General features: G+C 37.6%; 1 protein-coding gene across 1 annotated transcript; it reads right to left on the bottom strand.

The window, feature by feature from the left end:
* Positions 1–436: 436 nt before the first annotated feature.
* On the bottom strand, positions 437–2,671 carry LOC110301759 (olfactory receptor 8B3-like). The gene is made up of 2 exons (XM_021172393.2): positions 2,592–2,671; positions 437–1,631 (listed from the first exon to the last, which is right to left on the bottom strand). Exon 2 carries the CDS (start codon positions 1,613–1,615, stop codon positions 683–685), a length of 933 nt encoding a protein of 310 aa, XP_021028052.2. The 5' UTR covers positions 1,616–1,631; positions 2,592–2,671; the 3' UTR covers positions 437–682.
* Positions 2,672–14,314: the final 11,643 nt, after the last annotated feature.

Here is a 14,314-nt window from a genome sequence, read left to right as displayed (position 1 = left end):
CAGCATAAAGCATTGTCAACAGAACAATAAAAACTTCCAAAAATCATTGGTAAGAAGTACCAGGGTCAAATTTCTGCCAATCTTTTCCCAGCTGCACTGGCAAAATATGGATCCTCCTGCTCAAAATGAAAGATATCAAATTGTTTCTACCTAAAAAGGAGTATGATAAAGAAAAGAATCAAAGTAATGTCTTTTAATTTAGCATTGTATTTCCTCAATCCACAGACAAATTCCATACACACACATAATGCAATACATTTAACATATTAATATGACTAATGTGACAAAAAGAGGTTTAGGCTTGTATTTTTAATCAGTAAAGAAACAAGTGAATCAGAAAACAGTCATTTCAAAGAGGCATAACTAGAGAGTCCAATATAATATAACTATAATATATAATATAGCTAACCATTTTTATTCTATTTAATCACTGGCAAAAAAATTTCAGCACAAATTCTATAATCATTATTAAAAACCCTTTAATTAATAATAACTAATTTAAAAATGTTTAAATACTGAAAGCATGCAGGATAAGTGTTGATACAAATAAAACTTCACTAAAAATATGGAAAGAAAAATATGAATTACCTCACTGTGATGAAAAAATAAGATAGTGAAGTAGGCACTAAACCAAGAAAATCTTGGATCTGTCACAGTTTCCACAAAGATAATCAATTTATCACTAAAATTTTCTCCTGCTCAAAGTTTTTCTCAGGGCAATTCTAACGTTTTTATTTCTCAAGCTGTAGATTAAGGGGTTCATCATGGGGACCACAATGGTATAGAAGACAAAAGACACTTTCCCCTCATTCAAAGACCCAGCTGAGGAGGGTTTTAGGTACATAAATGCACATGACCCAAAAAACAGAGAAACAGCAATTATATGAGAACTGCAGGTGTTGAAAGCTTTTGATCTGCCCCCAGTGGATTTTATTTGGAGAATATTAGAGAGGATGAAGCCATAAGAAATAATGATGACAATACTGGGCACAGTGATATCCTTCCCTGCTACAATGAAAATCTCTACCTCATTTATATAGGTGCTTGTACAGGAGAGCTGCATCAAAGGCAGAAGATCACAGAAGTAGTGATTGATGGTGTTCCCATCACAGAAAGTCAGTCTCAGGATGCATCCAGTATGGATCATGGCATCAGAAAATCCCATCAAATATGAACCAAGCATAAGATAGGAACAGACTTTAGGGGACATGGTAACATTATACATGAGTGGATTGCAGATAGCCACATAGCGATCATAGGCCATTGCTGTCAGGACATAACATTCAGAGATGCCAAAAAAACAGAAGAAGTAGAGTTGAGTCATACATCCTGCAAAACCAATAATATTCTTCTTTAGTACAAAGTTCATCAGCAATTTGGGAGTAACAACAGAAGAATAGCAGAGGTCTATGAAGGACAAGTTAAAGAGGAAAAAGTACATAGGGGTGTGAAGGTGAGAGTTCAGCACAGTTAGAAGGATCAAGGTCAAATTCCCAAAGGTAGTTATCATATACATTACTAGGAAAACTAAAAAGAGGAGTTTTTGGAGGTCAGGGTTATCTGTTAACCCTAGGAGAATGAATTCTGTTACCAAAGAGCCATTTGTCACGACCATTCTTCTCTAATAGAATCTGTGGAGAGAAAAGATATCAGTGAAATTAAAGTGCCACAGAGACTTTACTACTGTTTGTTCTCCATTACATGTGACACATGAAAATCCCTCAACTGCTTGCCAGATTCTAAGGGAGACAAGTCAAGAAATGTTAAGAGTAAAATGATTCAGTTACAAAATATGAGTCAATTTTGGAGACCCAGTGTTCATCATGTTAGTAATATGTAACAAGGTTTGCTATAGGTAGTTGAGTCTTAATATGTTACATTTTGCAACTGTCTATTCATTTTCTATGAGATATGTTTACCCCAAAAACATAAAAGTAAGTTTGTTGGGGGCAAGTATATGTGAATTAGCTTCACTTTGGGCATCTCACAAGGAGTAAATTGTTCAAAACAAGTTGTAAATCTAAAACGATTCATTTTCAATTTCACGGATGCCTCAAGATAGGGTCTCTCACATAAAAGTTATTCACTAACATAGACTTCAAAACATATATGAAATAATACTCAGCAGGTTGTGCATATGTATCTGTGCTTGTATGTGTACATGGTATGAATGTTAGTGAAAAAGAAGACATAACTGTGAAAAAGAGCATAGGGGTTATATAAGAGTGTTTGAAAGTAGGAAGAGGAAGGACATAATAATGTAATTATGTCAACATCTAAAGAAATAGTAGAAATCTTTTATGTACTTATCATAGGAGAGATAACAGTGTCTTTTTTTTTTAAACCTGACTTTGCTCTTCCAAAAGATTATATCAATCTACAATCTTGTTTCTTGGATTTCATGAATATGAAACATAAAATTAATGGTTCATAGTTTTGGAAATCTTTTTAAAATGCTGATCATAAAATATAGTGTGAATTCTTACTCCTCTGAAGAGCTAGATCAAAGATAAATAGCTTTTATCATGTTCATTCTTGCACTGGAGGGGACACCAGAAAAAAGTACGTAGTTACTTCTATAATGCACTTACCTGTAAATCCACAGTAAAGTCTTCACCAGCCTCTTCCTAGAGCACAGATTCCCGTTATAAAAAGAAAATGAGTGCTTTCCTCTATATTCTGGACCATGGTATATCTTTATGAACTTCCAGACTAAGGTATGACCTTGTCTTTAGGGATTGGTACGTCATTTGTCCTTATGCCAATATTGAACTCCCATCTCCCATTGATCTCATCTCTTAAGGGAAATCTTTTGTTATAGTTCCTTTTCGTTTTGTTTGTGAATATTTAATAGTAATATTCCACAGATTTCATTCAAATTTTCTTTATATTAAATGTATCATTTCTCCCAAGATATCCACAAATAAAATTTTAAAAATTGAACTTCTTACTGCATTTATTTTCAATGAACTGGATCAAGCCCAAGAAGTCACACCTGATTTTAAGTAACTGCCCTGTCATTGATCCAGCTCTACAAAATTACTTTGCTGTGTTTTGCTATCTTACTTTTGTGTGGAAAAAAAAAACACTGTGAAGGTAATGTATAAGGGAAGGAACTATCTTGGGTGTTTTATAGAGTTTCAGAGTATTAGTTAGTCTATAAACGATAGGACAAGGAGAATTCCACAGGCAGACATGGGCCTGGTACAGTAGCTAAGAGATCACATCTAATCATCTGCTTAAGTTGTATACAACGCTGGAACTGGATTGGTTTTTGAAAGCATGAAGCTCACCCCTTGTAAAACACTTCTTTCAATAAGAACAAAGGTAATCCGTCAAGACCACACCCTGAAATACTTCTCAAACAGTTCTACCAAACAGGGACCAAGCATCCACGCACATGAACCTAGGGGATCATTCTCATTCAAACCAGTTTACACCCTAATAAATAATTTTGATAAATATTGAAAATTTCTTACCAAGTAAAATGCTCATAGCTTACGTGCAAAAATATATTAACGAGACCAATGATTTTACCCTCATTACTTTAAAATGAAAGCTATACACTTAGAAAAGTTACTGAATATTTCTGCCTCACAGGTTCATTTATGTAATCTAGAAATTGTTGAAATATTATGAATTTTGTCTGATCATTCTTCTTATTAAATGAAAAAGAATAGAAATAATTTAAGAATGTCATTTCATTTGAGGATATAGTGAAATATCTGCCATGAACACCAAGTGCTCTTGAATTTAGTAACAAAATAAATCAGGATTAATGCATCATTAGTAGAAATTATGAGAAGTTGAGTATCTGAAAATCAATAGCAAAATGGAATATATATCTCACATATAATACTGATTCCATGAGAATTTGCCCATCATTAAAGAGTTTACAAATATCAAGCATGATTCATATATTTTATTATGTATTCTTCGGTGATTCCTTAAGTATTTCTTTTTTAAATTTTATTTAATTTTCTTTTTTTTTTAAACTCCAGATTTTATTCCCCTCCCAGTCCACCCTTTGACTGCTCGACACTCCATACCTTCTTCCCCCCTGTCTCCACAAGGATATCCCCACCCTCTACCTCTCACTCCACCAAATCTCCCCAATCCCTGGGGACTCCAGTCTCTTGAGGGTTAAGTGCATTTTTTCTGACTGAAACCAGACACTACAGTCCTCTCCTCCTATATGTGTTGGGGGCCTCATATCAGCTGGTGTATCTTACCTGGTTGGTGGTTCAGTGTCTGAAAGACCTCATGGGGTACAGGTTAATTGAAACTGCTGGCCCTCCTACAGCTCACCCTCCTCCTCACTTCTTTCAGCTTTTTTCCTAATTCAACCAAAGGGGTGAGCAGCTTCTGTCCATTGGTTGGGTGTAAATATCTGCATCTGACTTTTTCAGCTGCTTGATGGATCTTTTGGAGGGCAGTCATGATAGTGCCCTTTTTGTGAGTACTCCATAAATTCGGGTATAGTGTTATGGCTTGGGACCTCTCCTTGAGCTGGATCCTACATTGGGCCTATTGCTGTACCTCCTTTTCCTCAGAGTCTTCTCCATGTTTGTCCCTGAAGTTTTTTTTCTGATAGGACCAAGTATAGGTCAGAGTTTTTGGCTGTAGAATGGCAACCCCATCCCTCACTTGATGCTGGAAGTGGACTTGGCAAGTTCCTTTCCCTATTGTAGGGCATTTCATCTAAGGTCCCTTCCTTTGAGTTCTGAGAGCCTCTCAACTCTCAGGTTCATGGTACATTTTGGAGGGTCTCCCTACCTTCTACCTCTCAAAGTTTCCTGTTTCCTTTCTTTCTGTTGGCCCTCAGGGTTTCAGTCCATTTTCCCCACCCAATACATGTTCATGTTATCCTCCTTGTCACCATTCCCACTCAGGCCCAACACTTCCTCCAACCCAGGAACATCCCTTCCTCCACCCTCCTGTGATTGCTTTCTTCTCCCTTCCAAGTGGGACTGAGGCAAGCTCACTTGGACCCTTCAGCTTGTTCATTTTCTCGAGTTCTATGAATTTTATCCTGAGTATTCTGCATTTTTCATCTAATATCCACTTATTAGTGAGTAAATACCATGTACATCCTTTTGGGTCCGAGTTACCTCACTCAGGACGGTATTTTCTAGTTCCATCCCTTTGCCTGTAAAATTCAGGGTGTCCTCATTCTTAATAGCTGAGTAGTATTCCATTGTGGAAGTGAACCAAATTTTCTGTATCCATTCTTCTATTGTGGGACACTTGTGTGGTTTCCAGCTACTGGATATCCAAAACAAGGGAGACATGTTCACAGTGTCGCACATGCTCCAATGGCATGGTAGGGAACCTTTTTAGTAGTATATGCCCAAGAGGTGGATAGTTGGATCTTCAGATAGATCTATTTCCAATCTTTTGAGAATTCTACAGATTGATTTTCTGAGTGGTTGTCTCACTTTAAAATCCCAACAGCAATAGAAGTGTGTTCCTTTTTCTCCACATCCTTACCAACATGTGCTGTCACCTGAAGTTTTGATCTTAGCCATTCTGACTGGTGTAAGGTGGAGTCTCAGTGTCATTTCAATAAGCATTTCCCTCAACACTAAGGAATTTGAATGTTTTTTTCGGTGCTTTTCAGCCAGTCAAAACTCCTCTGTTCTGAATTGATGTTTAGTTCTATCTCCCCCCCCCTTTTTAAATTTTTTTTCATTGGGTTGTTTGGTTTTTTGGAAGTTAGCTTCTTGAATTCTTTACATATTTTGCATATGAGCCCTCTATCAGATGTGGAATTTGTGACTATTTTTTCCGCAGTCTGTAGGTTGCTGATTTGTAGTATTGACAGTGTCCTTTGCCTTACAGAATATTTCTAGTTTCATGAGGTATCATTTATCAGTTCTTGAGAGTAAGCCATTGGAGTTCAAATTTGGGAAATTTCCGCTTGTTCCGAGAAGTTCAAGGCTCTTTCCAACTTTCTCTTCTATTAAATACAAAGTATCTGGTTCTGTACCTACTTAAATCATCATAAGAGTTTGGTCTTATAATTTTATGTGCTATATCCTAATTTTGACTGTGTATATAAAACTGAGGTAAGGGTTGCCCTGAAATTGGCGAGGTTAATTTACAGATATATTTGAAACCTTTCCAGCATTGTATAAGAAAACTGCCTCAGATATTATGTAAATACTCACCTTGATCTATATTTGTTCTCAAATGTATGAATAAAAATTGTGGGTTTAAGTTTTATGGTCAGTGAAAAGGAGCTGCTTATGAAGGTATCAATCCATAGCTCAGTTTCCTCACTTCACATTATTTGAACTGTGTCTACTCCTCTGTGGTCACACATAACTCTAATCTCACAAGAAGGAAGGCTAAGGTCAAAGGATAGCAAGTTGACATGTTTTTTTCTTTCTTTTTTTCATAATACAATTAATTTCACAGAAACCTGGAATATATAGCAAGATTCTATTTCTAAAACTGTATAAACAGAAACACAAAATAATTAAATAAAACTTAAATCTAAATGTGCATTAAGACAAAGAATGTCCAGAGTTACTTTTACTTACAGTCAGAAAGCAAATATTTAACATTTTGTAAAATGTGAACTCACTTGCTACAATCTGAAACACTTAGACAATCAGTGACTGATTATGAATATTTTAATATAATGTTTTTGGTTAATTCTCATTGGCTAAGTATATAGCACAATGGTAAAAGTCCTAAGTATCCCATATGATTCTCTGGGTTTATTGAGTATCACTGAATAAAAAAGTGTCAATGGTCAGTAAAGTCTGCAAGCACTAATTTCTACTGCTGAACTGAATGTAAGGTAAAGGTAATTCCTTGCCTCTCTGTTTAAGGTGGTATGTAACATGACAGTGTCCTTTGTAAAACTCATATTTCAGTGCATCACACTTCTTAAAACCACAGTCATTTCACAAAGAAAATCAAATTTTTACTAGTATAATAAGTTAATTTTTAAAATTTTCTTTCATTTCATGATGTACATTTCAATGATTTAATAATTAATTGCTTTTGTATATTTGAATAATACACATTATCATAAGAGTTAATGTTCCCTTTGAAAGTTCTCCGAAGAGGAGAGACCCTCACTCAAGTATCAGAATGATTCAGACCCCCGACCCTAATAACTCATGAGAGATCATCCTTGCTGCAATCACCCAAGGTTTATTGATAGGAACCAGCATGCTGGGACCAATTTGTATCCCATGCAGGGGTAGGAGAGATCAACCGGAGTAGCTGGGAGAAGGGGTATTTAAAGGAAAAAAACGCAACCCAAGGGGGTAGGGAGGGCGTTATTGGAAAATACCAAAAATACTAGTGAAAAATCACAAGGGGGAACTAAAAATCACAAGGGGAATACAGTCTGAGTTACAGTCTATTTTCCGGCTTCTGTTAGCCACCATTTCCCATCTCATAGAATGTAATCCCAAATAAGTAACTTCAGTCTAACACATCTGAACATTACTGATGACAGAAAAAAAGATATAGCTCTCCAGAATCATAATAATAAAGCTGGGCACGACATAGGTAACAGAACAATAAATACAATAAAAGTTGAAAGTATTCTCTCTGAAGAAAAGAGGATACCAGATGTCCACTCCCAACTTTTATTTAATAGAGTAATCTGTCCTGAAAATACCTCAAGAGAAATTGATGAGTGAAAAATTGGAGAATAACACCTTAAAATATTTTTATTAACAGATGGTAAGATCCCCTATTTACAAGACTTGAGAAACTCTCATAGCTTTGATGAACACTTTCATTAAAGCAGCAGTTGTATGACCCAGGAATGAAGCCATTGTGAAATAGAGAAGGAAAACAATATTTCTTCAGTATCCTCTAAAAGAAGAACTTAGTAGAGGAGTTGAACAAGAGGTACATACAAAACATCCAAAGAAAAAATTTGCAAGACATCAAAAACCAATGATTTCGATTCAAGAACATGGAAAGACCTCCCATGTAGTTAGTGAGAAAGCATTAAATATAACAAAGTGAGGAGTATCAAAAAATCTAGAGGTTCAACAAAATAGAGAAAAAAAATTAAAATACTGTTCTCCCCATAAGTGAAAACTTGACAAATTCACTCTAACCACAGAGTGTGAAAATGGAAAAAAAAATTAAAAATAGCATTGTAATTTGCATTGTGATATCTAATGTCATACTATACTATAGAAGCATAGATTCTTAGGCAACATAGAGCTAGCACAGAGACACACAAATGGATCAGTGGAATAGGATATAAGACATACAAATAAAATCTCAGTGCTACAGACATTTAATGCAAGACAAAGTCCTCTTAAAACAATGTGAGAAAAAAGACAGTCTTTATTGCTGGAATTAGGTAAAATGTCATATTCTTGTAATCTCCTCACTTGCGAGAGGGAGATGAAAGGAGCAGTAGTTAAGGTACGATAAATTACCTGAGTTGAAACAGTCTAGAGAAAAAAATTTATTGTCTCCACATAAGAAAACATAAAGACCTAGGATAGCAAAAACTATTCTCAACAATAAAAGAACCTCTGTTGGAATCACCATGTTGGAATCACCTTGAGCAATTGTGATAAAACTCCATGGTACTAGTACAGCAACAGGCAGCTAGATCAATGAAAAATATTGAAGACCCAGAAATGAACCCACACACCTATGGTCACATGATCTTTGACAAGGGAGCTAAAACCATCCAGTGGAAAAAAGGCAGCATTTTCAACTAATGATGATGGCACAATTGGTGGTTATCATGTAGAAGAATGTGAATTGATCCATTCTTGCTTCCTTGTAAAAAGCTCAAGTCTAAGTGGATCAAGGAACTCCACGTAAAACCAGAGACACTGAAACTTATAGAAGAGAAAGTGGGGGGAAGCCTCAAAGATATGGGCACAGGGGCAAATTTCTTGAACAGAACAGCAATGGCTTGGGCTGTAAGGTTGACAATTGAATCCACAAATGGGACCTCATAAAAGTGCAAAACTTCTGTGAGACAAAAGACAATGTCAATATTACAAAAATACCACCAACAGATTGGGAAAGGATCTTTACCAACCCTAATTCCAATAGGGGCTAATATCCAATATATGTAAAGAACTCAATAAGATGGACTCCAGAAAATCAAATAAGCCCATTAAAAATTAGAGTACAGAGCTAAACAAAGAAATCTCAACTGAGGAATACAGAATGGCTGAGAAGCACATGAAAAGATGTTTAACAGCCTTAATCATCAGGAAAATGCAAATCAAAACAACCCTCAGATTCTACCTCACACCAGGCAGGATGGCTGAGATCAAAAATTCAGGTAACAGCAGATGCTGGCAAAGATGTGGAGAAAGAGGAACTCTCCTCCATTTTTGGTGGGATTGCAAGATGGTACAACCAGTCTGGAAATCAGCTTGGCAGTTCCTCAGAAAATGGGACACAGTTCTACAGGAAGAATCATCAATACCATTCCTGGGTATATACCCAGAAGATGTTCCAATTTGTAATAAGGACACATACTCCACTATGTTCATAGCAGCCTTAATTATAATAGAAAGAAGCTGGAAAGAACCCAGATGTCCCTCAACAGAAGAATGGAAACAGAAAGTGTGGTACATTTACACAATGGAGTAGTATGCAGCTATTAAAAACAATGAATTTATCAAATTCTTAGGTAAATATATGGATCTGGAGGACATCATACTGGGTAAAGTATCCCAACCACAAAAGGACACACATGATATGCACTCACTGATAAGTGGATATTATTCCTGAATCTTTGAATACCCAAGATACAATTTGCAGAACACATAAAACTCAAGAAGAAGGAAGACTAACCTGTGGATACTTCATTTCTTCTTAGAATGGGGAACAAAATACCCATGGAAGGAGTTACAAAGCTAGGAGCTGAGATGGAAGGAAGGACCATCCAGAGACTGCCCAACCTGGAAATCCATCCCATATACATCCACCAAACCCAGCCACTATTGCATATGCCAGAAAGATTTATCAGAGAGGACCATGATATAGCTATCTCTTGTGAAGCTATGCCAGTGCCTGGAAAATACAGAAGTGGATGTTCACAGTCATCTATTGGATGGAAGACAGGGCCCAAATGAAGGAGCTGCAGAAAGTACCCAAGGAGCTAAAGGTGTCTGCAATCCTATAGGAAGAACAACAATATGTACTAACCAGTACCCTTCAGAGCTGTGTCTCTAGTTGCATATGTAGCAGAGGATGGCCTAGTTGGCCATCAATGGGAGGAGAGCCCCTTGATCTTGCAAGGATTCTATGCCCCAATACAGGGGAATGCCAGCGCCAGGAAGCAGGAGTGAGTGGGTTGGGGGAGAAGGGCAGCAGGGGAGGATATAGGGTACCTTGGGGTTCACATTTGAAATGTAAATGAAGAAAATATCACATAAAAAGGGGGGAAAAAGAAAATATAAAAACACAACAGTATTCTGTTGCTGATGCTTGAATGTATTGTGATAAAAAAGGCATGGTACTGGTATAAGGACAGAAAAGTAGACCAATGGAATAGAATTGAAGACCCAGAAATGAACCCACACACTTATGGTCACTTGATCTTCGACAAGGGAGCTAAAACCATCCAGTGGAAAAAAGACAGCATTTTCAACAAATGGTGCTGGCACAACTGGTGGTTATCATGTAGAAGAATGTGAATTGATCCCTTCCTATCTCCTTGCACTAAGGTCAAATCTAAGAGAATCAAGGATCTCCATATAAAACCAGAGACACTGAAACTTATAGAGGAGAAAGTGGGGAAAAGCCTTGAAGATATTGGCACAGGGGAAAAATTCCTGAATAGAACAGCAACGGCTTGTGCTGTAAGATTGAGAATTGACTAATGGGACCTCATCAAACTACAAAGCTTCTGTAAGGCAAAAGACACCTTCAATAAGACAAAAAGGCCACCAACAAATTGGGAAAGGATCTTTACCTATCCTAAATCAGATAGAGGACTTATATCCAATATAGATAAAGAACTCAAGAAGGTGGACTCCAGAAAATCAAATAACCCCATTAAAAAATGGGGCTCAGAGATAATCAAAGAATTCTCACCTGAGGAATATCAAATGGATGAGAAACTCCTGAAAAAATGTTCAGCATCCTTAATCATCAGGGAAATGCAAATCAAAACAACCCTCAGATTCCTTCTCCCACCAGTCAGAATGGCTAATATCAAAATTTCAGGTGACAGCAGATGCTGGCGGGATTGTGGAGAAAGAGGAACACTCCTCCACTGTTAGTGGGATTGCAAGCTTGTACAACCACTCTGGAAATCACTCTGAGGGTTTCTCAAAAAATTGGACATGGTACTACTGGAGGATCCCGCAATACCTCTCCGCGGCACATATCCAGAAGATGTTCCAACTAGTAAGAAAGAAACATGCTCCACTATGTTCATAGCAGCCTAATTTATAATGGCCAGAAGCTGGAAAGAACCCAGATGCCCCTTAACAGAGGAATGGATACAAAAAAATGTGGTACATTTACACAATGGAGTAATACTCAGCTATTAAAAAGAATGAATTTATGGAATTCCTAGGCAAATGGTTGGACCTTGAGGGCATTATCCTGAGTGAGGTAACACAATCACAAAAGAACTCAAATGATATGTACTCACTGATAAGTGGATATTAGCCCAGAAACTTAGAATAACCAAGATATAATTTACAATTTGCAAAACACATGAAACTTAAGAAGAACGAAGACCAATGTGTGGACACTTTGCCCCTTCTTAGAATTGGGAAAAAAACACACATGGAAGGAGTTACAGAGACAAAGTTTGGAGCTGAGACAAAAGGATGGACCATCTAGAGACTGCCATATCCAGGGATCCATCCCATAATCAGCCATCAAACGCTGACACCATTGCATACACTAGCAAGATTATGCTAATAGGACCCTAATATAGTTGTCTCTAGTGAGACTATGCCGGGCCTAGCAAACACAGAAGTGGATGCTCACAGTCAGCTATTGGATGGATCACAAGGTCCCCAATGGAGGAGCTAGAGAAAATACCCAAGGAGCTAAAGGGATCTGCAACCCTAGAGGTGGAACAACAATATGAACTAACCAGTACCCCCCACCCCAGCTAGTGTCTCTAACTGCATATGAATCAGAAGATGGCCTAGTCAGCAATCAGTGAAAAGAGAGGCCCATTGATTGGGTTGTGAAAACTTTATATTCCTCAGTACAGGGGAACACCAGGGCCAAGAAGTTGGAGTGGGTGGGTGGGGCAGTGGGTGGGGGAGGGTTTGGGGACTTTTGGGATAGCATTGGAAATGTAAATGAAATAAGTACACAAAAAATATCTAATCTCTTTTACAATCTAAAGTCTTTTTAAAATTAAAATCTCTTACTGTGGGCTCCACTATAATACTTCCATCAAGAGGGGAAAATATCAGGGTACACTCAAAATCAAAAGAAAAATCAAACTCCAACTATCCAATGTCTGGAATTCACTCATAATTTTCTGAATTCCTCCAATGGCTTGGGACACTTCTCCAGCTCTGCCCTTTGTAGCACACACCTCATCTTCTAGGCTCCCAGTGCCTGTACTCCATTGTTGCTGCTGTTCTTGGTAGACAGACATTCATGGTACTGGCATCTCCAAAACACCGCTGTCTTCTGCTATGACTAGGCTTCACCAATAGCCTCTCATAGGCTCTTTTCATAGTGCCAAGCCTCAACTCCGTTGCATGACCCCTTCAAGTCCTGGGCCATCAACTACAACAGAGGCTGCACTTTTTCCAATGGCCTTGCATGGCCTCTCACAGTGCTGAGCATCAGGTGCTCTTCATGGCACCTTTCATGTCTTGAAACCAGTACCACCTGGGTGAGTCTTACATGTTACCAAGTACAGCCACAGCACAAAGTGCAACTTTGGCTATCTCTGGAACACACCCTCTGTGCTCTCAGAAAACACTTCCCAGAAGATTTCCACTCAATGATGCTGGTCTCTTCTTAATTACCGCTATTTTCTACCTCCAGCTAACTAGCATCAATAGTCCTAATAGTGCAGTTTTTCTTTAGTAGTTCTGGTATCTTCTTAATCACACCTGATTCTTCAGCCCCAGCTAACCAAAATTACAGAATCTTTATAATGAAAAGATAGCCCTGAAAAGATCTTTTAATTTTCCCTCTGAAATTTCACAAGGCCTCCATCTTGCACTGTTTTCAACATTATCTTCCAAGCTCCTACACAACATCCCACATAGCTATTTTTTTTTTTTGAAATTTAAAGGAAAAATTATTGAAGATCTGAAAAACAACTCCTACAAGATTGACTTTTCCATAAAACTGCAGCTACACAATGCATTGCGTCTATCATGTTAAAGCATGCATTAGACACAAATACAAAACCCATGAAAATAAGCCACCATTCTTTAACAATTGAGCAAAGATAAGATGCCTAAGGAATGATATGGATGACTTGAAAAGGATGGGCTCTTTAAGCACCATTAAAAAAAAAGAGAGAGAGAACAGATGGATGAGTGTTCAGTTATATACACTGAAGTGGACCATTGGCACCAGGAATCAGAGCATTTGTCATAGAGCATTAACACATATTATAAAACTGTGTAGTGTCAAAAGAACAGAACCACCCGCATTCAAAAGCAGCTTTGTCAACTAGGCAAACACTCTACAGCCTGTCTCTCTGTTGTCCATCACTGATACACTGGTAGAAACTTTGAAATGAAAAAAAAGAGAAAAAAGGAGCAGTTACTACTTTTATTTTCTCTGTTTAAAATCAAACAGAAAACAAACAACTCTGTTTTACAATAGAGCTCTTAACACTGAATGGATCTTCAAGCCCAAAGTTCCAATATCTTTCCACAGTCACCTTCTGATGACATGTAGCACAAACCAAAATCATGCTAATTCATGGACAGTACAATTGAGATGGCTCTCAAAGTCTGTGCATGAGCTTATCGTCAGTGGAATTCCCATGTTTCTGTTTCTCAATGGTTCAAAGCTGCTGTCCCTACTGCCACTGCTTCCATGAGTATCACCTTAAGGGACACCTTCTCCTAGTACCCTGAAAGATGCTGCAGACCATGGGAGCAGGCCAGTGTCATGAGTATTGGCTATCACTATGTACTGAGGTGGATTACGTTCTGCAGTTGATTTGAAAATAGTTTTTGCATAGTATATTTTTGTATTACTTTCACCTCACAGGATACACATTTGATATTAAGCTCGTTTTCCTATAAAACCCAAAATCATCCCATCTGGGGTAATATAAAAGAAGAACAATAACCAACGTTTATGGTAGTGGAGAAGATCTGACACCTTTCATATGTTGCTTATAACC

This window comes from Mus caroli, unplaced genomic scaffold, assembly GCF_978045245.1.
Source record: "Mus caroli unplaced genomic scaffold, Mus_caroli_1 scaffold_11, whole genome shotgun sequence".
Taxonomy (NCBI): domain Eukaryota; kingdom Metazoa; phylum Chordata; class Mammalia; order Rodentia; family Muridae; genus Mus; species Mus caroli.
Note: the sequence above shows the minus strand (reverse complement) of the source record. Positions and strands in the feature narration are given on the sequence as shown.